The 25,315-nt window shown below is 55.1% G+C and overlaps 1 protein-coding gene across 4 annotated transcripts; it reads left to right on the top strand.

Moving 5' to 3' along the window:
- Nucleotides 1-2,136: 2,136 nt before the first annotated feature.
- On the top strand, nucleotides 2,137-24,621 carry SHF (Src homology 2 domain containing F). Of its 4 annotated transcripts, none has more exons than XM_051628494.1 (8): nucleotides 2,137-2,694; nucleotides 9,072-9,201; nucleotides 10,621-10,839; nucleotides 12,416-12,553; nucleotides 15,083-15,254; nucleotides 15,609-15,728; nucleotides 18,603-18,653; nucleotides 24,367-24,621. In XM_051628494.1, exons 1-8 carry the CDS (start codon nucleotides 2,221-2,223, stop codon nucleotides 24,485-24,487), a joined length of 1,425 nt encoding a protein of 474 aa, XP_051484454.1. In that variant the 5' UTR covers nucleotides 2,137-2,220; the 3' UTR covers nucleotides 24,488-24,621. The 4 variants fall into 4 exon arrangements, with proteins under 4 accessions (XP_051484454.1, XP_051484455.1, XP_051484453.1 ...); XM_051628495.1 differs by lacking the exon at nucleotides 24,367-24,621 and adding an exon at nucleotides 23,335-24,167; XM_051628493.1 differs by lacking the exon at nucleotides 24,367-24,621 and having other exon boundaries at nucleotides 18,603-23,426.
- Nucleotides 24,622-25,315: the final 694 nt, after the last annotated feature.

The following is a 25,315-nucleotide window of genomic DNA, read 5'->3' as shown; positions in this document are numbered from 1 at the left end:
TGCCCCACAGGGCACAGAACAGAGAATGGGCCTACATTGGGCCATATGCCCACTCTCCAAAAGACCACAGAAACATTTGGAAGAGAATCAGGACCAGCAAATGGTAAGAAGGTGCTGGAGTCCTGTATGAGCCCACACCACAGGCCTTCTTTGATCCGCAGCATGGCCCTGGTGAAGCTGCCTCTCTGAGGAGGGAGTGATGGTAGGGACGTAGCAGGACAGGATGGGAAGGACAGACCTCTGCAATTCCTCTGGTATGGTAGTATTTTTTAAAATAATACACTACCACTAGCCAGATCCGTTCTCCATCACCTCTCAGGAGCTGTTGAGTGTGTTTTCCATGCCTGAGGATTTAACAAGAGCCATCTCAACAGAGGTTGCTGAACTTTCTCCTCAGTTACTGACAGAGAGTGGAAGTACTCTCAGTCTGATGTGCCATCAGTCCTGCATCCTGCTTCCTTCCTAATGCCAGACTGACAGATTTATTGAGAACTTCTGTCTTTTCTGCATTTTAATAATCATAATCCCCATCTGCCAGGATGGATGTCTGCTGCTAGACCTCAAACACTGCCTTGTATTCACTCTATTCCTGACAGACAGTTTTTCTCCTCCTGATGCCTTGTGTGTTTTGCATTTCCTATGCTCTGAAATTTCCAGGCTTGGCTTCTGGATGCCATGGCTGTCTTTTCCCTAAGGAGGAAGCTTCCGTGATGTTTTGTTGAACCTGGGGGATCTGATTGGGTTTCTTTCAGTGTGTTCATACTTATTAAATCTGCAGATCTGAGACTCACAGGGCACACATTCGGCCTGTGTGGTGCCACGCTGGCACAGGAGGCTCAGGTTGTCAGCAGCCCCATCCCAGTTCTCCTTGTGCACATGGGCTGGAATGAAGGAAGGAGGGTCACCACATGAAGCTTCTCTGAAGGCATGCTCTCCTCCATGCAGCCCACACCCCAACAGCCACATCTCAACCTCTGTTGCAATGGTGGGTCAGGAGCCTGTCTCATGGCATGAGGACAGGTAGGGCCACTCTGTGGCATTTCTCCCTGTCCCTGCATGCCTCTGCACAGCTCCACCTCTGTGGTGGTCATGCTCTTGGAGCACTCTACTTCTAACCCCCTTCCCTTTCATGTTTGCCATGGCCTTTGGGGAATTCAGCCCATGAGCAGGGTTGGGAGTGGGTTTAGGTGAACAGTGTGTGCTGAGGAAGGGGTGTGGAGGATTCAGGGGTGTAGGTGTGGAGACAGAGACCATGCACAGCAGCTGCCGGGGGCTAGGAGGTGATGGTGCATCCTGGGTGGTGGGTGAGCAGGAGTTGTGGTAGTTGGTGATGGTGTGTGTGCAGGGGTTACAGTCACCACATGCGCAGGGATGCTGTTTGCCTCAGCCTCCACTGCCACGCTCCCACACAACGTTTCCAACGCCGCTTCCCTGCTCTGCACACTTGTGTCTGCCCGCCGCTTACCGGCAAATCCAGCCCTGCCTGGGCAGCACCGGGTATGTCCTGAAGCCCGTGTGTCCCGGCCCCAGGCGTCCCAGGGGTGGCCCGGCACGCTCGCCCGATTTCCCTGCACACCTAGCCTCGCCTCAGCCTTCCTCTGGAGCACCTTCCCAAGGTTTGTCCCTGCTCACCCCGCTCCCCTGCTGGTTCGCTGACTCTCCCTGCAGACCTTTGCACAGGATCGCATCCCCTCAGCCTCCCGGGCATCGACGGACTCTTCATTGCTCCCGTCTCATTAGCAGCCCCCACCGGCGGCCCTGCTCGCGGTGCAAGCACCCCTGCTCCGCTCCCTGAGCCGGGGGTGCTCAGGGGAACGGGCGGGCCAGACCCGGGCCAGAACCGGGCCAGCCCCTGCGGGCTCCGCCGCGGGAAGGACAGGCGGGCAGGCACTCATGGGGGGGGGGGCGGTTCGTCCCCGGGGCCGGGGCGGGCCGTGGGGCCGCCGGGAGGAAGCCGAGAGGCAGCGGCTGCCCGGAGCGGCGGGGAAGGCCGGGCCGGAAGGCGGGGGAGCGGGGCGGGCCGTGCTGGGCCAGGCCGGGGGGAGCGGGGCGGGCCTCGGGGGAGGCTGCGCCGTGCCGGGGGGAGCGGGTCCGGGGACGCGGGGAGGGCAGGGAAGGGAGGGAAGCCTCAGCTGGAGCAGCCGGCGCGGCGGCTCCGGCAGGTGGCACTGGCCGCCGCCCCCGGCCGCCTCTGCCGCCGCGCTCAGTCCGCCAGCGCCGATGCTGCTGAGCGGAGCGGCGGCCGGGTCGGAGCGTGGCGGCGGCGGGGCGGGGGCCGGCGGGGCTCCGCAGTGCGTGGGCACCATGGCCCGCTGGCTCCGCGAGCACCTGGGCTTCCGCAGCGCCAAGCCCGCGCCCCCCGCGCCGCCCAAGCCCGACTACCGCGCCGGGCCGCCGCCGCAGCCGCCCCCGCCGCCCGGGGGCGCGGCCGAGCCGCTGGCCGCCGCCCAGCCCGACATCGTGGCGGCTTACCGGCTGCAGAAGGAGCGTGACTTCGAGGACCCCTACAGCGGGCCGCCGCCGCCGCCCGCCGCCCCCGACGGGCCGCGCTACGTCTCGCCCAAGCACCGGCTCATCAAGGTGGAGGCGGTCGAGAAGGCGCCCGCCAGTGCCCCCCAGCCACCGCCGCTGGCACCCGCCGCCCCCAGCTCGCCCCCGGCCGGCCCCGAGACGCCCGAGGAGCCGCCGCAGGAGGTGAGTGTCCCGGCGCGGGGTGCCCCTGCCCCGCGGGGGGGGGATGCTCTGGGCTGCCCCGCCGGACTCTCCGCCGTGCGCTGCGAGGAGCTGGGCCGGGCCTCCTGGGGCTTGTGGAGCCCGGCCACCCAGGGCTGGCCGGGGCCGAGTTGTGCGGGGGCTCCCGCTTCGTGTCCCCCCTTGCCCTGATGGCGCGGACGTGCCGGTCACACCTCAGCAGCAGCAGCAGAGCTGTGCGGGTGACACGCGCTTCTCCTGCAGTCCCACGGGAGGCAGGTACAACCTCCAGCAGGAAGCTTCACTCGCTGGGGTGCAATAGAGCAGGCCCTGCCCGCCACCTTTCCCCTCCCTTCTCGCCGTTTCTTCGCAGCCAAGTGCTTGGTGCTCTACGGCGGTGAAGACGTTCCAGCCCGGGGAGGCCACACGCGGCACGGGGCTGCCTCTGGTGGCCTCCAACACACCAGCCAGTTGCCCTGGGCCTCCTTCCGTGCCAGCTCGGCAGCGTGGGTCTGCGTTTGCCCGCTTGCCAGGGCCTGCACCACGGTGCCAGTGGCGGCGGGACGAGGCCCTCTGAGCTGTCGAGCTGCTTTGTCAGAGAGGCTCAGCGCCTCTTTGTCTGCTGCCTCCCAGCCGGCTTCTCGGAGGGGTGAGGGCAGAGCTGGTGCTGCCAGGCCTGGAAAGGAGGTGAGAACCGTCCCTGGCAAGAGGCAGGAGCCAGGGAGAAGCTAATGGGCTCCAAGCAGCTGAAGGACCTGGTTCAGGGATAAACCCACTGGGGCCAGAGCTGTCGGTGCTGGTCTTACTGGTGGAGAGGCTGATGTAGGGACTGCACAAATAAAGGCAGGAGGGGTAATTAGTGCCCGTCAGTGCTGCTGCCTGCAAGATGGGGCTTGTCGAGCAAACTTGACGGGATTGCAGATCTGGCTGGTGGAGGGAATGGTGGATACAAGGATCCCATCTGTGGTCCTGGCATCACTGGGCAAAACCCACTGGGACTATTTTAAGCAGATAGAAGAACTTGTTGTTGGTGGATTGTGGAAAGTTGCTCGTACTGATTAGTTGCTTTCAGGAGGTATCTGGAGGGACCTGGCAGAAACCCCCTTCTTCAGGCAGGATTCTTTAAAAGCATCTGCTGTGGGCAGCAGAGGAGGAGGAGGGCACTGGCAGCAGAGACCTAAGGTGCTGCCGTGGTGGTGTTTTGCTGAGGCAGGCTGGATGATTTTTCCTCTATGAGGATTCCATGCTGTGTGAAATTTGAGGGGCCAGAAGCGGGTGATGCTCATAGGAGCAATTTGGGCTGTGATCTGCAATGAGCTGAGGAGGACCTGGGGAAATGGGGACCAGAGAAGCCTGGAAGTACAAAGAGCCAAAAGCTGAGAGATGTTTGGGGAAACCATGTTAACAGCACAAGGCTGAAGATCCTTCATCTTACCAAGATAGCCAATGATTAGATTATCTCCTGATCTCCCTTTTGCCTCTGTGGGGAGAAGGTTTCTAATTCTTGAGGGCTCTGGTACATGATGGACAGAGGCAGAACTCTGGAGACTGGGTGAAGCTGGAGATAAGGTGGAAATACTTGATTGTGCATGCAACTGTCCATTAAAACAGTTTCCCTGGAGGAGCTGGGAAGTGTCCACCACATCTAGTGTCTCTGCTGGGCTTGGGCACCCTTTGCAGCTCCCTTCTGTTGGCCTTGGTGGTGGACTGGGTGGTGGGAGGGTTCCCTGATTCCTGCAAGGTTGTGGTGGTCCTTTCTGGAGGTGGTCCAGGAGGATGGAGGTTCCTGCTGGGACGTGCTGGTTGCTGGTACGTGCAGCCCTTGCTCTTTTTTGTCAATAATGTCAAGGTGTCCTGGAGCAGGGAAGGCAGGCCAGGCCAGGGCTGGAGCCTCTGCTGAACTCTTCAAACCTTCAGCTCTTCAAGAACAACAAGATAATGGTTATGGTAGGGGACTTGGTGTTCCCACACTTAGGAAGAGGTTGTGGGCACTGTTTCCTACCTGCTACAGGAACTGGGGCTCCAGAATGCCTTGAGTTGTGGTGATACTGTAGATAAAGGGAGAAGTACTATTCTAGGTACAGGCAAGGCTGCTGGAGCAGAAGGGTTTTTTTGCTAATGACTGACAGTGAAAAACACTTAAAGAAAATGTGCAGCTCTCCTGAGTGGGGAGGACAAGGATGGGAAGTAGTGGAAGGAGCAGCTGCCAGTTCCTGGTTGTGTGGTGTGGCCAAGGCTGTGCGGTTTGTGGTACAGGTGCTGTGCTGAGGTCAGGAGACTGACTGTATTCCCTGGGCCTTGTGCCCACTGTAGCTGACCTGCCCCTTCTGGAGAACTGAAAACAGGACTGGAACATCTTCACAATGGCATCTTTCCTGCCTGGGCCACGCAGTGCTTTGCCACTGTAGCATCATTCATCGCATCTTTCTGCCTTTTGAGGGATCTGCAATATCTTGTGGGGGTCATAGAATCAGAGAATGGGTTGGGTTGGAAGGGATCTTAAAGATCATCTAGTTCCAACCCCCCCTGCATGGGCAGGGACAGGGATAGGGATGTGCTTAGAGTGAGCTCTGCAGTGGCCCCTGCTGCATTACTGCTTGCTGAACACAGTGGGAACTATGGTCCTTCTCCATCTGCTTGGTCTGGGAAGTCCTTTTCCTGCAGCAGTGGACAACAGACTGGCCCTGTATGGCTCACCTAAGCCGGGCGGATATCCTGGAGATGTCTTCTCTGCTGCGTTTGTATTAGGTATGAGGAGCAATGCCACCTGGATGCAGTGGGGAGAGATACAGTGAGGGACCTCCCTGCATGGGGATGCCTGCACCCAGGGCACAGCATACTTGGGGACAGGGTTGGGGATGTGCTCTAGGAGGACTTTGTCTCATGCCCACCGGGCCTAGTCCTTGACATTTTTGCAGGGTCAGCTATGCGGGGTGTGGGAATGGCCGGCCAGGAAGCTCTCGGGCGTGTGTCTTTCCTGCAAGAGCTTCCCCAAACTGAGTCATCCTGTGTGGTGCTGTGCTGTCTGCCCCACGTCCCTCCCCCTGTGCTGTGAGCCCTGCCACGGGCTCCCTGCCTGGCCCAGTTAGCCCCCTGGGGCAGGGACTGGACCCTTCCTGGAAGGCCAGTGCTTGGTTGGCTTTTGGGTTTGGCTTCAGTGTCTGCCAAAAGCCCAGCTGCAGGATGGGTGAAACTGGGGAAATCATGCACCCAACAGAGAGCAAACTGAGTTGGATTGTAACTCAGAGTGGCTCCAGTGTGAAACATGGCAATCTCCTGGGGGGACCATGCTTTATTTCTGGGGCAAGAAACTTGCTTAGAAAGTGAAGGATCTCCCCAGATGTCCTCTTGAGACCTCTTTATAGAGCAGAACATCTTGTGGTGGCTGGTAGGACATGTGTAGATAAGACGGGATGAAGACCCCCAGGTCTGCCTTAGGATGTTGATGTCTGGACTGTGAACTCTCTTGGAGAGCTGTTGTCTCTCACCTTTGGTGGGAAGCATAAAAACTGTTTCACTGTGAGAACCTGGTGATGATCTGGCCCTTCACCTTAATTTTCTTTTGGTCTTCTTTTTTTTCTTACAGTTGGCATAAATCCTAGAGCAAGACTGGCCTTAGTACAGCAGCAAGGCCCTGGGTGGGCATTGCCACAGCAGAGAAATGCATGAAAAACACTTGTGCACAAAGAGGATGTGTGTCCTAGTGTCAGTGGTGCCCAATGGCTCTCTGAAGGACTGCCCTGCACCAAGAGCTATCCCCTGTCGGTGGCTTTCCATGTCAGTCACGTGCTTTGCACCTGAATTACTGAATTACTTCAAATAACACTTGTGCTGTGTGTGAGCAGGTGATGCCCTTGGTGCTCAGGCATCCAAGCAGTGCGGTGTGCTGGGATCAGCCAGGTGTGGGCAGCTTCCTCTGCGACATGGGAGGTGTGGAAGTGCCTGGCCTTTAACTCAGCTGGGGTGTCTGAGGCTCCCCTGGGAGCTTCCCTGCCCATGCTGCAGTCTCCTCCTGCACTGGGGAGCAGCTACATGCACCATGGCTGCTGCAGGGAGCCCCATGTGGCTCATGTAGTCCAGCACTTGGATTGGGAAATGTCAGAGATACAGTTTCCTGGGCAACCTTAATTTGGCCTCCTGTGCAAGGGCATTAGAATGTGATTGGTAACTGTGTGATCCCTGCTGTTTGCCCTCTGAGGGCCCTGCCTTATCCCTGGCACTGTCTGGAGCCTCCAGCCCCAGGGCTTGAGATACCGTTCTTGCTTGCTTGATTTTGCATCCTGAGGTTGCAACACCCCTGGAGACAGTTAGGCGTTGCCTTCCTGGTTTTTCTGTGGTTCTTGTCATTGCTGTAGCATCACACTGTTTAAAAAATGAATGGGTTTATGTTCTCATCATCCTGTGATGGGGAGGCTTGGCTCCTACAAGGAGACAGTGGAGTAGTAAAGCCAGTGTGGCAAACCCCCACCAAACCTAGAGAGCTTAGAGACTCAAGCCCTGGTAGGAGGCATTGGCTCTGGGTCCAAGCTAAGCCCAGCAGACCACATCCTGCCTGTTCAAAGTCCATCCAGTTTTGCCCCAGTGGTGGCAAGCGAAGGGCAGCAGCCCCTGAGCTGTGTTGCCCCTTGATGCCCCTGATGCCCATGGGAGCTGAGTGATGCCACATGTCCCTTGGGTAATGGATGTGAGTGCAGATTTTCTATCTCCTGCTGCAAAGCCAGGGGCTGGCTGTTCCTGCAGCCCTGTCCTGGCTCGCTGGTTCCAAGCCCTGCCTGCAGAGCTGGTGGGAGGCTTTGCTCTTTCCCTCTCAAAGGCAAAGGCCAGTACCCTGAGCAGTGGTTTGTCCTCCTGCTGCCATGCTGAGGGATGCAGGTGTCTCCTTGCTCCCACATTTGAATCCCCTTTGCACTTGTCCAGGGTGGCTGTGAGCATGCACGCTTTGCTCTGGGGTTGATGCTTTTCCACTCACTTGCACCCCATTACAGAGGAGCTGGGCTTGGTGACCTGTCCCATGCCCTGCCGCATCAGCCACCTGGGGAGCCTGGAGCTGGGACATTTATGGAGAAGCTGGTGAGCCAGGGTGCAGGGAGCTGCATTCCTCCCTGCAGTTGGGAGGGATGCAAGAGCTCGGGGCTGTGTGGAGGTGTTTACAGCTCCAGTTCCTGTTCCCTTTTCCTGCTGGGTTTTGCTGCTCAAGGCTATTGTCGAGTGTTTTGCACAGGAAGGTGGAAGAAATGGGTTTTTTTAAGCCAATTGTGGGACCCAGAGAGGAATGTGTGAACGGAGCAGGGAAGGTGTGGCAGTGAGGACAGAGCCTGGCACTGGGTGAGATTAGGCATCTGGTCCTTGCTGTAGGAGCCTTGTGTAGCCAGCGTTGTGAAGGCCAAACCCATCCTGCCGTATGGTCCAGCCTGGGGTTTGCTGCCTGGTGGGTGAGCAGACCTTGGCAAAGGTGCTTGGGTGCACTTGAACCTTGCTGGATATATCACCTGGCCTTGACTGGGGAGCTGGCTTTCAGGCTGGAAGTAGGGTGTGTGGCTCCAGGCTTTCTGGGGGTCGTGGTGTCACACAATGGGGTGCTCCTGCGAGGAAGCTGCTGAGGTGCTAGAGCAGGTGTGTGGCTCCAGCGCTGGAGGGGATCAAGCTCTGGGACGTGCCTCATATCCTACAGCAGGATTGTCTTCTTTTTGCTACTAAGGGGAAACCTTGGGCTTTTGGTGCCGTCCCTGTGATGTGGCTCTTGGTCCTGCTTCCCAGTGACTCTTGATCACATGGAGGAGCCCTGTCTTGTGTTACTTGGGATGCTTATGGGGATGCTGCAGCAGCTTGGGAGGGAGCAGAGAGAAGCCATAGGCTTTTCTTAGCCATTTTGTTAAGAAACATCATCAATAGAGCCTGCAGGTCCTCTGGAAAGTAACCAGTGAGTTCCCAGTAATGCCAGTGCCAGCTGACACCCCTGTAATGGGACCTGTGCCCCTTCTCTGCCTCAGGCGAGGAAATGTGGCTGCATCAGGGACACCTGCATGCCACGGGCAGGGTGGCACTGCCAGCAGCCCCACACGGAGCCAGGGACCTCGCTGGGGCATCTGTGTGGGTGCTGGCAGCACTGAGCCCCTGGTAAGGGAGGAAGCCGGGCCACCTTCTGCTCTGCTTGGCTCTCCCCCAGCTTTCGGGACAAAGGCTGGAGCGTTTCCATGGCCAAGCACTGGTGCCTGGAAAGTTGCCGGCTGCCAGCACCTGCTCTGTGGGGACGTCACGGTGCATGCTCAGGGTCCTGGCTGCTGCTAGCAGAGCTCATAGTGAGGTTTTGAGAGGCTTCAACTGGTCCCTGACCCCCAAAATCTGCAGGGAGTTCCCTAACCTTTCTCCTACCCTTCCAGCTGACTGTCCTGGAGGACTACGCTGATCCCTTTGATGCGGCGCAGGTGACTGGTAGCCAGGCAGGGCTGGAGAAGGTGACAGAGAATGATGGATACATGGAGCCCTATGAAGCCCAGAAGATGATGGCTGGTAAGATGGAAGGCCTTGTCAGGTCCCCCAGACAAGGCAAACCCGGGCAATGGCCATGGTGGTGCAGAGCCACTTTGCAGGCAGATTTTCACAGCTTTAGCCATGTGCTACAGGCTCAACCAGAGCCAGAGCACTCACAAAGGCTCCCTGAGCCATAAAGACATTCTGAGATTGCTGCCTGTGGTGCTGCCCCCCCAGACCATGGGGACTGCAGCCAGACTGAGCCAGGAGGGACCTGACATTTCATGCATCTGACATAAAACTAAGATGGATGTGGGAGCTATTTAACTGAGTTAGGACTGGGCCAGAGTGTGCCATTGTCTGCTGTGGGGTCTCTGGTGGGCTTGTTGATGGCAGAGAAGCAGGCAGGGTGGGAGCCCAATCCCAAAGGCATTGCTTATACCTTTGGGCACACACAGGGTTGCCGTGTGTGCTCCAGGCTCTGGCTTTGCTGTGCAGCCCCATGGTTTTCCTAGCGCAAGGGGTTTCTGAAAAGTTCACGGAGCTTTTTGGAGAAGGCCACAGCATTTCTTGGAATAGTTGGCAAGTGGTGAAGAGGCTGCTTAAATCTGTGAGAAAGACTTTTGTTTTGCTTTAAGGAAGGGTATTTTATTATACTAGCCACAAGGGGTGTCCAGGGAAGAAACCTGGCTTTGCTGCTCACAGGGAATCAGGCTCTGGGATGCTCTGTCCCCATGGACCCTGCTTGGCAGTGCTGATTGAGAGTAGGGATGTTGTATCATGTGGGGGGAACGTGTCTTGGTGCTGCTCAGGACCTGGCAGCCCAGCAGCTGCCCCACTTCTGGCAGTTGCTTGCTGGAGTTTTGGGGGTCTGCTCCATTGCTGATGCTCCCTGCCCTGCCCTGCTTGGTTCTGCTTCAGTGACTTGCTGAAGCAAGTCACTTCTGCTTTCACACTTGAGTGAAACCATAGAATCCCAGACTGGTTTGGGTGGGAAGGGACGTTAAAGATCATCTAATTTCAACCCCTCTGCCATGAACAGGGACACCTCCCACTAGACCAAGTTGCTCCAAGCCCCATCCAACCTGGCCTTGAACACTTCCAGGGATGGGACTTCCACAGCTTCCCTGGGCAGCCTGTTCCCATGTCTGATGACCACACTCGCAAGAAATAATTTCATCCTAATATCTCATCTCAGTCTCTGCTCTTGCAGCTTGAAACCATTCCCCTCGTTCCATCCTTCACTGCCCTTGTCCAGACTCCCTCCCCAGCTTTCCTGGAGCCCCTTCAGGCACTGGAAGGTGCTCTAAGGTCTCCCTGGAACCTTCTCTCTCCAGGCTGAACAGCCCCAACTTTCTCAGCCTCTCTTCATAGGAGAGGAGCTCCAGCCCTTTCATCAAGCAGACCATGTCAGTAGTGGACAAAAAGCTTAAGGTCTTTTCCCTCTTCTCTGGATAGAAATCCGCCAGAAAGGCCTACGGGAGGCTCCTGGCCAGCCACTGCACCTCTACGACACTCCTTATGAGCCCATGCTTGGAGGGCTGAATGTGGATGGTGATCTCCTGGCTTGCCCCAGGCCCAGGGAGTCCCGGCTGCCTGAGGACGATGAGCGGCCACCAGAGGAGTATGACCAGCCTTGGGAGTGGAAGAAGGAGCGGATCTCCAAAGCCTTTGCAGGTGAGTGATGGGAGCAGCCTTAAAAGATGGGTAGCAGCCATTAAGTGACCAATGCTGTGTCATGTTTGGCAAGGGGGAAGCTGGCCCCTTGGGATTCCTTTGTCTTCTGGGGATCAGTAGTGTTGGCCTTTCTGTTTCTGTGGCTTGGGGAGCACTTGGGCGCTTACAGGGATTGTTTCTCTTAAGCAGGGAGCTGGGCTGCGTGGAGTGATGGATGGAGCTGCCCTGGCAGCCTGTCTGGTGCCCATTTCTCATTGCCTTTTCACCCCTTTAACCGATAACAACCTTCGGTGCAGGTTGACCTCCCCTGAACCCTAAATGCAGGGGAGAAGCTTGATGCTGGGCTCAAGCAGATCTGTCATTCCTCAGGGCAAGACAAGAGCTGGGTGCTCCCCCAGGGGCCTTTGGCCAGGTCATCATCCAGCCCCCTGACCCATTAATCCATGCTGTGGGATCAATTGTGGTTTTGTTTGTTAATGAGGAAATCCATTACTGCATTACCACTTGCTCCACTGCTGACTAATTGCTGTGCTCTGACCTAGGATGCCTTTTAATTGCAGCAGCCTGTGCCTGCAAGGGGAGACAGTGTGAGCCTGCAGGTGGGACACTGTGTGCCTGCAGGGGACAGTGTGTGCCTGCACTGCAGCTGCTGGGCACAAGGTGCTTGAGCCAGCACTTGTGGGTGCTGGAGAGAGGTGTGGGGCCTGGGGCTGGGCCATCATTCATCTGCTGGGTTTCGGCTGTGTCAGTTGGAGTCGTGTGTGCTAGGCTTGGTACCGTCGTGTTCCCTTGTGCCTGGGGCTGTGCTGGTACCTCTGGGCCCTGGCTGGCCACGGCGCCAGTACCTCCAGTGGAGTGTGTCGAGCATTGGGCTTGTTGGGCTCTGTCATGAGCCTGATGTGCTGCTGGGTGGGATTTGTGCTGGGGTGTCTGTGCTCTGGATCTGGGTGGATGATCCTTGCTCAGTGTCCGTGGGTGGAGGTGGCAAATTCACAGGTCTGGCTCATGCTTGGAGTGCTTCAAGCTCACTCCGGGTCCTGAGGAAGCCAGGTTTGCCATGCCCTGTGCAATGTTAGAACCCACTGCCTGTCTTCTCCCAGAGGCAGAGCAGGTCCTGCTGTGGCTGTTCCTTTCTGGGACCTCTCCTGCGGTTCCAGAATCTCTCTGCTGGTCATTTGCCCCCTTGGGAGTCATGCAAGGTGCCTGCTGATGGGCAACCATTTCTAGCACAAGGCAGAAACCCAGTAGCAGGGGAACGTGTACCCGGCAACTGGGAAGTGTCTGGAGCAAGATGGATGCATGGGCAGGACAGATAGCAGTGGGACACCTGGCAAAGGTCTGCTGTGCAGGTGAGGTGAGGGTGATTGCAGGCTCCCCCCACTCTAGAGAACATTGGCTGGGAAAGTCAACAGAGGAGTGGGGTCTCGGTGCTGGGCAAGGGATGAGTTGGCCAAGCCTCAGGTCTTTTCCCCGCACAACTGCTCTCTTTCTCTGTGGGCCTGGTGTTGCTGATGTTTTTTTTCTAAGCCCTTTCTTTATCTCTTTCTCTCTTTCCCAACCCCTGCCCCCCATCCAGTTGAAATCAAGGTCATTAAAGACCTGCCATGGCCACCACCAGTGGGACAGCTGGACAGCAGTGAAAGCCCCCCGGAGGGTGAGGCTGGTGCCTCAGTTCCTGCGCAGCATGGCCAGCCCAGCTACGAAGACACCAACGGTGGGTCCTGCGTGACAGCTGTGTGTCCGGGGGGCTGCGCCTGGCGCTTGCCGCACCCCTGCCTTGCTGCCCAGATGCTGCAGTGCCTTGGAGCTTGCCCCCCTGGCAGGGCTCTGTCCGTGGATGCTGCCAGACATCACCCTCCTCCTCCTCTGCCTTCCCTCAGCTCTTCCTGGCCTATTCAGTTGTCCAATGCTGGACACCAGACGTTTGTCCCTAACTCTTCTGCGTCCTCTCTTCTGCTCCGCTGCACCTCTTCATGTGCACCAGGGCAGTTATTCCTTTCCTTTTTGTTTTCTCCTCTTTGCCTCCATATTCCCAGTGTTTGATGGCTGCTTTTACGATCTTCTCCGGAAGTGCTCTGGGCATTTAGCTGGTGTTTTCTTGTGACTTTTAATACCCAGGTCCCTTACAGGTGTGGTAGCAGCTAAGTCAGAACCCACCACTGAGGCTGGGCTTGGTTTTGCCCCATGTGCCTTGCCTTACAGACTTTGCTCTCATGCCTTAGTGGGTTAGGATGATTCCATTAGGCAGGGGGTTCTGTCGAAAGCCACCTAGGCTTGGGGGATTGGGCTCTGCTGCTCTTGCAGATAACTGGGATGGACCAGTGAGAGGTGGGCTTTACCCTGCCGTGCCTGCTCACACGTTGCTGATGGTGCACCTGGTAGATGCTGCCATGTGCCAGGTGTAGATGTCTGATTTCCTTATCTGCAGTTACCCAAATCTCTGTAGAGCTTCGTAAAAGAAAAACTGTGGCTTTTGCTGCCTCCCAGGTGTATTTGAGCATGAGGTTGCATGTGACAGCCAATTTTGCTGGCCATTTTAGGAGCACCCCAGAGTGATGCAGCTGCTCTGCCAGAGTCGTCTTGGGGTACTGTCCCAAACCCTTCAGGGTGCTGAGATCAGTCCCAAAAAAGAAAGGTCTTGGTAGGGGGAAACTTCCAAATCTTCTTACTACAATGACTGCAGGTGTCAAGAAAAATAAATCTTTGCAGTGAAGCCTCATCTCATCCCTGACATTTATTCTCCCCGCAGTCATGCTGACGTGCATCCTGCTTCTGATGAACACATCAGTTTGTCATTTTTCCTGGTTTTAGCAACACAGAGTCTCTCTATTTTTCTGACTTGCTTTGTGACATTAAGTTATCTTGCCAGAGTTTTGTTTTATTTTCTACTTCCTCTGTCTGGGGGTGACTTGAACTTCTGGAAGGATGTCTTCTTACTCCCAGTGGCTTGTTTTTAAGGTCCTGTTTAACCATGCACATGGCATAGCCTCTCTCTGATAGGTGCAGTGCATTTCTTCTGAGTCTCTATCGTGACAACTTGGTGCTATCAGCAAACATGTCAGTGTTTTGATTGTCTGGCTTTTTAATGGTTGCCCTCATTTCTTAAGGTGTTGAGTTGAAATTGAAGCCTGGACTGTGCGTATAAGGGCAGGTTTGGCCAGTGGAAAGCCAGAGTGCTGCAGAGCAGGGCTTGTCAAGCCTCCATGCTGAGCCCCTCCACAGCCCACTTCTTCTTGGGGGGTTTCAAGCCAGGCTGATGGGGATTTTGCCTGGGTTCCCTTTCAGCTGCCTTCTTTCCTTGGTGCTGGGGGTGTGCTGGGGACCTGCTCACCTGCTTAGGGCCCAGACAGGATTTCCTTCAAATAGCTGCCTTAGAGAATGCTCTGTGAGAGAGAAAAACACTCCTCACTGGGTATTATTGCCTTTGCTGAGGCTGAGCTGCTGTGGGGCATCATCCAACTTTGCTGCTGGGGTTGCAGAGATGCTTCCAAAGCCTTCAAGGAGCATGGAGAGGGGGGAAGCTGCTCTGCCTGAGACGTCCTGCTCATTCTAGGGGCAAGAGGAGCTGTGACACCCAGCTTCAGCCTGTGCCTCTGTGGTGGCAGCTGCCAGCAGCCTCACATCAAGGCAGCTCTGCCCGATCAATAAAGTCATTTGTGTGAGGGGGCTCGTGTTGCCAGGGAGCAATAATGAACTCTCTGGAGGAGGGAAAAACAATATTGTTAATGCTGAAATCATCCTGCACAAAAATAACAGCTGGTGGGAGGCTGGGTCCCAGGGGCACCTCTCTCACTGCCCTGTGCTCACCAGGCCTGTTGGTGCGTGGGGCTGGGCAGGCAGCTGCACTGGAGAGGCACTTTGCAGCTCAAATATCTCCTTCCCACCTTGGGGAATTATTTTTTTCACCCCAGGAGGTGAAAAAGATTCCTCCAAGATTGGAGAGCCTCCCCTTACTGCTTCTCACTTAACTTGATGCTGAACTGCTGAATCTCCAGTTTCATTAGGAAAACCTCTCTAAGCTTTTGAAACCTCCCTGGAAAATATTTTCAGGGGTTCAGGTGCTGTGAGGACTCTAGTCCTGGCCTGGTGGGGACCCCACCTTGTCTATCCTGGGGCTCCACAGTGAGCTGCAGTCCCCAGTCTTTGCTTAAGGCAGGGGGACAGGGCAGTGTGAGGGGACCCAGCACGTTGTGACATGGCCCTGGGCTCCAGCCTGTCTGTCTGTGACGTGTCTGTCTTGCAGGTCCATCAGAAGGGCTGGGGTACGGCTGCACCTCGCCCTCCAGGGAGGAGAAGGCCAGGGCTGTCCTCAGGCAGGGCTCCTGCAGCCTCAAGAGCACAAAGACGCTGATTGCTGAGCCTGTCCCCTTTGTTGGGGAGAGGATTGACCCTGCCCTGCCCCTGGAGAGCCAGTGGTGAGTCCTGCCTGCCCTGACTGCTGCCTGACCCCTCTGCCTGCTCTGGGATCCCTGTGGCCAGGCCACGATAAGCCCCGGGACACACCTGCTTCTTCCCTTCTTCTCCGGCCCTGCTTGTCCCTGCCACCCTTCTTGCAGTTGTGGTGTCCCTGTGTGCCCTTTGCATCTCCCTAAGCTGCCTAAGGGGAAGCCCCACCCCTTGTCCCTGCAGCCCAGCAGTGACACCTGTGTCCCTCTCCTCGATTATGGCTGCATTCCCCAGGGAGGGGCAGGGGGTGCTGGTGCCGCTGCTGTCCCGGGGGTGCAGAGTCCTGCTCCTGCCTGGCACAGCTGGTGCCTCTCCCCCCACAGCTGGTACCACGGGGCCATCAGCCGGACGGACGCGGAGACGCTGCTGCGGCTGTGCAAGGAAGCCAGCTACTTGGTGCGCAACAGCGAGACCAGCAAGAATGACTTCTCCCTCTCCTTGAAGTGAGTGGTGGGGCTGGGGGGTGGTGGACCCATGGCAGAGGTGACTCAGTGCTGAAGGTGACCCCCTCACGGGTGGGTGCCCCACATGAAGGTGTCAGTGGGGTAACACTGAGACAACCACAGGGTGGTCAGAAATGACTGGAATTGAATGTCTGCTTGGGTTTTTAGGGGGGATCTTTGCACCCACTCCAAGTTTTCCAGCTTTCTCGAGTCCTGAAACTGTAGGAAGCATTGCAGTGCACATCCTGCCGGGGAGGGGCTGCAGCTCCTCATCCAGCTCTTCTGGGACTCTTGGGGCACCCCAAAACCACAAAATCAAAGCTGCTGCTGTCCTGACGATGATGATGGATTAGCAAATACCTCCCTGCCCTCCTGCCAGATGAATGTATTAGCTCTATGCCTGGCAGATGTGGAATTGCATAGGGTATGGAGCACTTCAGTCACCTTTGTCCAACAATGGGCCACATATCCCTGTGCTTTTCTCAATGTACTTTGTTTCCCCTGGTGTCTCTGTACCTGCATTGCTTCCTGGTAATTCCAGCCTCCCCCATTCTTTTCCCAGGGACGCAATTGTGAATTTTTTTGCTTCATGTCTCTCTTTTTTGATGCTTTTTTGCTGCCTTCAGCACCAATCCAGGGAAGATCTTTTAGCAAAAATAATTTTTCTTCCTTTTGCACTGGTAGCTTTTAGATCAAACAAAAAGCCTTTCTGGAAAACTTCCCTCATTTTTTTTTATTTTTTTTTTTCAGTCAGCCTGTGGATTGGAGAGCCTGGGAGGCCATGGTAGGGTTGTAGATGGGGCTTCCTCCCCTACCAGCATGGGTGACCTTTTCCATCACCTCTCTGCAAGCTAGTCACTCATTTCTTTGGTTTTTTTTTCCTTATTTCTAATGCCCATCCTTAGTCTCTGTGGAAGAAATGGCCAAATCCTATTCTCAAACAGCATGTGCAGCTGGGTCATGGCCTTGCAGCAGCATGCCATCTCCCCAGAGGAGACTGCAGCCCATCCAGGGGCTGCTCAGACATTGCCTGTCCACCATGCCTGTCTTGCAGAGAGCCCACAGCCGCAGGAACATGATTTTTACCCTGTTGCCGTTCTCTGTAGAGTCTTTTCAAGGAAAACCCCCTGGGACAGTTTTTATATGGCTGTAAGTTGCCTGTCTGCATGTCTCTCTGTTTTATCTTGAACCAACTTTTTTTCCTTGAAGAAGGAGGCAAAGCTGAGGAGATGGTCTGAAAGAGAGCTCTGGTGCTGACCTAAAGCTCTTTTGTGCAGCTTTAAGGAAAATATGCACAAGAGAGCAGCAGGAGCAGCTGTACCCATAGCATCAGGCAGTGAGAAGGATTTAACTCTGCTGTGACAGTCCTGGCTTGTCCAGGATAGGCAGCCCCACATTGCCTGTCATGGGCAGATTGGTCATGTGGTTACCTCAAATGCTCAGGGAATGAGTCCCTCCTGGCTCGTGCCTGCATGATAGTGCCTGAGGTCATGCTACAAAGGCTTGGGTCCTTCCTCAGGTCTGTAAGGTCCTTGGCAGCAGTGGCACCTGCCCTTGTCCTGGTCCCATCCCTGCTGCTGGCTGTGAGGCTGTTAGGTTTGCAGTACACTCCTCTGGCATCTCTCCAGGGGAACCATCTCGGTCATGTCCCTGAGCTTGTGAGAAAGACCTGTGGAATGATTTGGACAAAACACGACCAGCATCACCTCTCTGTGGAGCTGTGTGGCAGCGCTCTGCCTCTGGACTGGCACTGATCCTGCTCCAGGGTCCTGCACATCTCTTCCCTGCCAGAACCAGCAAGGGCTGGGTCTGTCTGCAGACAGTCTGTCTGCAGTATTGAGGGCAGCCCTGTGTGTGATGTGTGTGTGCAGCATAACCTTGTTCCCCTTTGTGGGGCACCACGAGTGGCACAGCCCCCACAGCTCTCCCTTGCACCCTGCTGCTGGGCTGCAGGATGCGGCTGGCTGTCGCTTTTCCTTGGCCACTAGCTGGAGGGCTGCAGCTCTCCGCCCTCTTCTCCCCTGAGGCAGCTGGCTCCCTGTCTCGGTGCTAAATGGATTGCAAACCCATTCTGCTAATGCAGCTGGGCTGTCCATTACTGGCACCGTCTCCAGCTGGGGGGGATGGGACCAGCCTGCCTAGTGCTGGAAGCAGCTCAGCATTGCTCATGAGCTGCTTTTAAGTCATCAATATTTTGCTGTAATGTGCCTTCCAGACACTGCAGACAGGCTGTGGCTTTCCTCAGAGACGCAAATTAATAGCAACAGGGCCATTAGCCCGTCACTTGGAATCAGTGCTCGAGGCAGGATCTGCCTGTGCAGCCTTTGTGTCTCCGCACCCTGCCGGGAAGTGGCCTTGCTGTGCTGGGTGGGCTTTGTGGAGCCTGCAGCCCTGGTGTGGGAGGGGGCAATGTGCTGTGGGCAGAGGGAGAAGATCCTGCTTTGCCACGGTGAGGCTGAGGATACATGAGCATCATTCAGCGTGGGTGAGCCAGGTGGTTGCAGAAGGGGCTTTGCCACATGTGGGGGGTGAAAGCTGTTGCCCCTGCCTCACCCTGCAGCAAGAGCCCCCGCTGCTTCTGCTATGGCCCTGCTTCCCTGTCCACATGCACCCACCCCGGATGGACCACTTGCACCCTGTGGCACGGCCCTGGTCCCTGTGAGGACACACAGTGCAGTGTGGCCAGCCACATGCTGTCCTTGTGCCGTGGGCTTCCTCTGGAGTTTGCAAAGAGCAGGATGGTGCAGGTGGGCCATGACTGGGGACAGGACCCTGCAGCTTCAGGAGCAGGCTGCCTGTCTGGAGGGGATCAGGAGCTGTCAGGAAGCAGGGACTAGCTGCAACCCCTAACCCTGCCTCCATCTCTCCTTGCAGGAGCAGTCAGGGCTTCATGCACATGAAACTGTCCCGGACCCAGGAGAACAAGTACGTGTTGGGTCAGCACAGCCCACCCTTCAACAGCGTGCCGGAGATCATCCATCACTACGCCAGCCGCAAGCTGCCCATCAAGGGTGCTGAGCACATGTCCCTGCTGTACCCGGTGGCAATCCGCACCCTATAGTCCCCACATCCACCAGCTGGGCTCGAGGCCAGGTGCCCCTGACGCTGGGCTGCAAAGTGTCTGCAGGGCCCAGCGCCGCCGTGCCGGGGTGGGCTCCAGTGGGGATTGCTGCAGCTGGACTCCTCATCCCGGTCTCTTGGGGGGTCCCAGTTTGCCTGCTGGGACGGCACCAGGGGGGCCCCCACGCAAGGAGCTGAGTGGGGCTGGCTAGCTGCCCACTGCCCTTGCCTGCCTCTGGGCAGAGCTTAGGACACAAGGACTGGAGCTAGGGCCTGGGAGAGGCCTGGGGTTGGCCATGTGTGGGTACAGGGCGAGAAACCACCTGTTAAGGTGCCTCCATGAGGGCACCTGGTTCTGCCCACAGGAAGTGAAATGTCTGTGCCCACAGGCAAGGAGACTGGCAGAGGCAAGCACAGGCCTGCCCAGGGCTAGCGAGGCACAGGGGACCAGGCCAGGTGGTGGTCCCCACCAGCATGGGTGCTCTGTGCTCGCTGCTATCCTTTGCCAAATGTAAATAGGGATTGGTCTCGGCCGTGTGTGCAGCACCAGCCTAATAAAGTGGTGCATGGTTACCTCCTGTTCCATGGGGACTGCACGCTTGCATCACACCACCTCAAGTGGAAGATCGTTGTGGCAAAGTGGCAAGGAGGAGGATTTTATTATACAAAAGCTCTAAAAAAATTGGGTTTTCCTTCACTGTTGCATACACTGAGACCCATGTGCCTGAGAGGTCCAGCCAGCTCCCTCGTCTGAGACACAGGGGAGATGCTGGGGGTCGCATCCTCATTATGTCTTTGGGACCCTTCACAGACAATGATGAGCTAATTTTGGACTTGCTTGCTGTTCCCTGTAGAAGGGGATGCTCTTTGGGGTCTTTTGCCTCCTTGTTTTCCTTCACCCCTTGTAAGTCTTGGGTAGAATCCCTGAATTTCACAGATCTGTTTTCCTCCTCTGGGTATTTAGTGGCTCCAGTCCTGTTCTTTGTCTTCTTGACACTGTGTCCTTGAGCCAGCTTGCTCCTTCTCTCCATTTTGGCTGAAGCTACATCTGGTGCTCTGGAGCATTTAATTCATACCTTGCCTTTTAACCTTGCTCCTGGTGTTGCTTGCTACTCTACCCACACGTGTATGTTTCCTCCATGTAGGCTTCCAACTAAGCTCAGTCTCACTGTTTCTTCCCTGCAGCGACTTCCCTTTCCCTTCCTCTCCTGCTGGTCGTGCTGTGCTTGGCAGAGAGGATTGTGGTGGCAAATTTGCTGCTGGACCACCAAACCTTTTGCATCAGTGGACCAAAGTGCTCGAGATGTTGGTGGGATGTGTTCAGAGGTGGCTTGATGAAGGCTTTGTGAAAAAGCATTATCCTCCCCACCACCTGCTCCCAGGAAGGAGCTGATCCTGCAGGTTTGCTAGAGGGAGGGATGGAGATGATTGATGGCACTGTGGGGACCTTGGGGGTGTGAGTGCCACAGCCAGGGCAGGAACCCTGCTCCACCATCTGGGGCTCTGGGGTTTTCCAGAGTCAGTCTGTAGCTAGGGGATCACTGTCCTGGCTGCCCATCATGGCTTTGAGCTGCTGTGGGGACCACTTTGTGGAACTGAATGCATGCCACAGTTGGGAGCCTGCAGAAACTGTGATGCTTTGTTCCAGGATGCCTCAGCTTCTGCTGCTCCTTGAAAGGCATCAGTTGGAGCACATTGGGTGTCTCCTTAGAGCCCTGCTTGGCTGCTGGCAGATCCCAGCTGCCTCTCTCCATCCCATGGAGGCACTTTGGCAGGGATGGAGGCAATTCTACTGGAGGGTTTTTATCCCAGCAGTGCCACACCAGAACCTGCAGGAAGGGCTGGAGATGCAGAAATCTGCAGAGATGCTCTTGGATGCCGTTGCTGCATTGAAAAGGTTTCAAGGGCCCTTAGCAGCTTTGCTGTGCTATAACGGCTCCAGAACTCATCCCTGAGGGATACTCTGCCTTTTCTGTGGTTGCTGCTGGGAAAGTAGAGGTTTCATGGGTCCCTGCAGCCAGAGAGCAGAAGCACAGGAGAGCCTCCTCGTGTATTGTGTTGCGTTTTTTTCCCCTCAATAAACTGGCAGGGAGCAAACTGGCAGCTTGTGCTGGCTGTGGCAGTGAGCTCACAGCCTTAGGGTGAAATTGCTGCCCAAGCTGCCTGGCTCCTTTTCAGGGTTGTCCCTGCTGAGTACTAAGGACTGTGAGACCTGTGTGCATCCCACCAGCTCCCCAGAAATGGTTTTGGACCAGCAGGACTGTTCTGGAGCTGGGCTTTGTGTCCACATGCAGCTCTTAGTCCTCCCTGTGGCAATTACATCCCTACTCAGCCCTCTCTTCTCCAGGATGAAGAAGCCCAACTGCTCAAGCATGTCCTTGTACATGTTTTCTGGCCCTGACCATCTTAGTGACCTCTGCCGGACTCTCTCCATGGACTTGAGGTCCAAAACTGGACACTGTTTCGAGATGTGGCCTCACCAGTGCCAAATAAAGGGAAATAATCCACTTCCTTTGACCTGCTGACTTCACTCATATATTAACTGGGGTTGGAAGGGACCTCAGGAGGTCTCTGGACCACCCTCCTGCTCCAGGCACTGTTAGCATTGACCAGAGTCAAGAAGGGCCTTTCTTTTGGAGGGAAGCAAAAATGCCTTAAGCCCAGCTTGGGTTTTTTTTAACCCTCTTCATAGCATTTCCAGAAGGGACTGGACGTCAGGGATGAAGAAGGCTGAAAATTCACTGCAGTCTGAGGACAATGCCACCAGCCCAATGGAGCTTCCAGCTCAATGTGAACCCTTTTGTGTTGGAGGAGGTCCAACAGGAAAGATGTAAGAACAGGGTGTAGGATACAGAGCCATAGTGAAGAGCCAGCCCACAGTTTAACATTGGGTCAGGATGGACAGGAAATGGTGCAGATCCAAGCAGGTCCAGGGTCCTGTTTGGATCTGGGGAGGTCTCATTTTGGGGTTCCCTCAGAAAGTATGTGACTCTGGGTCTGACTGGTGCATTTTATCCTCTGTGATGGAAGCTGATCAGGAGCTCCCCAGAAAAGTGGAACTGAATCTCTCTTGCAAGGGTATTTTTGTGCTGCCTTGTGCTGTTCCATGACTGAAATGAGTGTTGTTTGGAAATAAGAGAGGTGGGGCAGCCATGTGACAGGGCTTGGGAGGTAACAGCAGATCCCCATTCACAAGGATGCAAATCCCCAAGACTGACAAGAGCTTGAGCAACATGGTGGTTTGAGGTTAACCCCATTGAGAGCATGAAGGCTGACCAAAGACTTTGTCTGTAGCAATTCCCAATCCACTTGGGTGAGCTGGAGCAGCCCCTGTGCCGCTCTGCCTGGTTGGGGGCCAGCTTGGGGCGGTACTTACTCCTGCACAGGCCTTCAGTGACCAAAAGATGTAGTCTTGCAGGAGGAAGGCAACCAAGAGGGGTGAAAGGCTGATTCAGGGCAGAATTTAATATAATCACAGAGTGGTTTGTGATGGAAGGGACCTTAAAGATCATCTGGTCCCAACCACTCTGCATAGGCAGGGACACCTCCCACTAGACCAAGTTGCTCCAAGCCCCATCCAGTTTGGCCTTGAACACTTCCAGGGATGGGACTTCCACAGCTTCCCTGGGCAACCTGTTCCCATGTCTCACCACACTCACAAGTAATAATTTCTTCCTGGTATCTAACCTAAATCTTCCCTCTTTCAGCTTAAAGCCATTACCTCTCATCCTGTCACCCCATGCCCTTCTAAAAAGTCCCTCCCCAGCTTTCCTGGAGCCCCTCCAGGCACTGGAAGGTGCTCTAAGGTCTTCCTGGAGCCTTCTCTTCTCCAGGCTGAACAGCCCCAACTCTCTTACCCTGTCTCCAGAGTAGAGCTGCTCCAGCCCTTGGATCATCTCCATGGCCTCCTCTGGACTCACTCCAACAACTCCATGTCCTGGTGTTGGGGACTCCAGAGCTGGACCCAGCACTGTAGGAGGGGTCTCATGAGAGCAGAGTTAGAGGCAGAGAATCACCTCCCTTGACCTTTTGGCCACACTGGTGGTGATGCAGCCCGGGACATGGTTGACTTTCTGGGCTGCAACCACAGGTTGCCAGTCCATGATGAGCTTCTCATCAACCAACACACCCAAGTCCTTCTCCTCAAAACTGCTGTCCATCCATTCTTTGCCCAGCCTGTATTTGAGCTTGCCCTCCTTGGAAGCTGTGATGTGTTTGCTGAAATTGTTACAGTCCCTAATGTCTGCATGTGCTGGAAATTAAGCACTTGGGTGAGCCTTAAGCCCAACATCAGCCTCATCACCTCCTCACAGCACAAGCTCCTGAAGCTCCATAGGCTGTAAGTCACTGATCATTGTGGGACTGGGTAAAACCCTCAGGTGCGTGCACTGTGGGTCCATCATCCATGTCACTTCCCTGCCCCTCTGGCCTAGAGAAGTTTCCTTAAGCCTGAGCCTAGTGATTCATTTAAAACCCCAGCCCTAGCAGTGATGCCCAAGTTGTTGGAACATCACGGAACACAGTGCACTGTATTCTGTCTTCACAGCAATCTGCAGAAGGCTCAAATAACCCAACAACTCAACTGCCAAACTTTATAGCAAAGGAGAGAAACTTGTTCCCGATACCTGCTGGCTGCCAGGGAAATGTGCCATGTAGTACACAGGTAGCACACACATAGCACAAGTTCGCATGAGGGATGCATGTGGGTCAGCTGAATGCCTCTTTTGAAATCTTCTCATAAAGACCAGCATATTTGACACAAGGGGCAGGTTTCAGCTCCTGATGCCAACCCCATCCTCAGTCCCTTCAATACATCCTGCATCATGTCAAACCAGTTACTTGCTCCTGGTGCCCTGTTTGAAAACTGTCCCAAAACATTCCTGCTTGGATGTCTCCACCTAATTCTCAGTGCTTGTGAGCAGTTCCCTCCTTTTCCTTGCACAATTTTCAAGGCATGTCTCCTAAACAGCTTGCTTGGGCAGATCTGGGTGAGATCTTCCTGGTGCCTTGCTAATAATGTGGTTGTGTCCCTCCCACAAACACAATCCAGGCACGATGACTCCATGCTCCCAACCCTGTGCTGCTTGCTTTTAATGTTAGTGGGGTCATAGTGGGATGGAGGAACAGTGCTAGAAGTATCTCGTTGCTTGGAGACACCCCTTTTAGTACAGCCTGTCATCAGCTGGTTCTTCCTGTGCTATATCCATACCCATGACTTCCAGCACTAGAAACTGGTTCATATTAGCTGGCAAAGGAAACTCCTTCCTTAAATCTAACCAACCTAAATGCACTGCATCACCTTGTCTAAGTTAATTATAAAAGAAAAATAATTATGTTACACTGAGACAATGTATCTGTGATAAATCCTGTTTCTATTTCCCTTTGTCTCCTGAACTGAGTTTCCATCAAAAAAAACCTCAGAAGGGTATGAATGTCTAGATGTTTTAATCCCCCTTTCCCCTTTTCTGGATGTGAAAGGCATATATGCTGCATTTGTTTGTTATTTGAGCCATATCCAAGTTATTCTAAATCTGGTTCTTCCTTCACAGTGAGGTGACCTTACTCCTTTCCTCCCCAGTCTCATGCAGGGCCTCCTGGTTGATGCTCATCTCATGCATTCAAAGTGTGTTCTCATCTGGTGGTCCTGCCTCAGGCATGCTCAGCCTAATGACCTGCACAGCTCCAAGTGTTGCTCTTAATTTCCAGGATAAATGTAGGCATGCTGAATTTTTCTCCATTAAATGGCAGTGCACAGCAAGTCCTGCTCTGTTCCAGCGTGGGACTGGTGGGGTCTCTGCACGTGTGTCCTCTCCCTGCTCATGTGGGGGAGCCTTGATGCCCGCATACAGTGCACTGTGACTTACTGCCACAGGCAGCATCGTGGTCTCTCTGCGCATGTGCAGTGTGCCCTGATTTTCTGCACCCGTCAGGGATTACCCCTCTGCAAATTCACAGCACAGCTGGTTTCAATCTCTGACCGTGTGCAGCATGGCCTGATTTACAGGGAAGGTTCTTGCCTCTTTGCCTCTATGTGGAACACCTCTGCTCACAAATGCCACTGCCCCTCTTCCAAGGGAAACAATCTGCCTGATTTGCCCCTTGTGCATGCAGCAGTCTTGGATTCATTGCATGTGCAATGAGTGGCCCTCCGCACAGTGGAATGTGGCCTCCGTGGGCTCATGACATCTCAATTTATTGCACGTTTGCTGCTTTCTCACCAACATGCCTTGTGGCCCCCAGGTGGGCACATCATAGTGGTGCTTTCTGCATATGTGCAAGGCACTAGCATCATGTCCCAACACCTGAGTGATCCCTAACTCTAGCTGGTAATTTATGGTAAAGATTGCAGGGTCTGTGCTGCACCTAATTCCCTTTTCCTTCTGCACAATCAGGCTCCTCTGCCCTCATCTGCTCAGCCCCTCTCATAACTGTCTCTTACAAAGGCTGAGGTGCAGCCTGGCACCACCATCCTGGGCTGTCCTGGTTCATGTCCTGCTCTGCAAACCCTAAGTAGGTGTTAAAGTCCT

Source organism: Apus apus, chromosome 10 (genome assembly GCF_020740795.1).
Source record: "Apus apus isolate bApuApu2 chromosome 10, bApuApu2.pri.cur, whole genome shotgun sequence".
Classification (NCBI taxonomy): Eukaryota; Metazoa; Chordata; class Aves; order Apodiformes; family Apodidae; genus Apus; species Apus apus.
The sequence above is the reverse complement of the archived record's forward strand: the minus strand, read 5'-3'. Positions and strand labels throughout refer to the sequence as shown.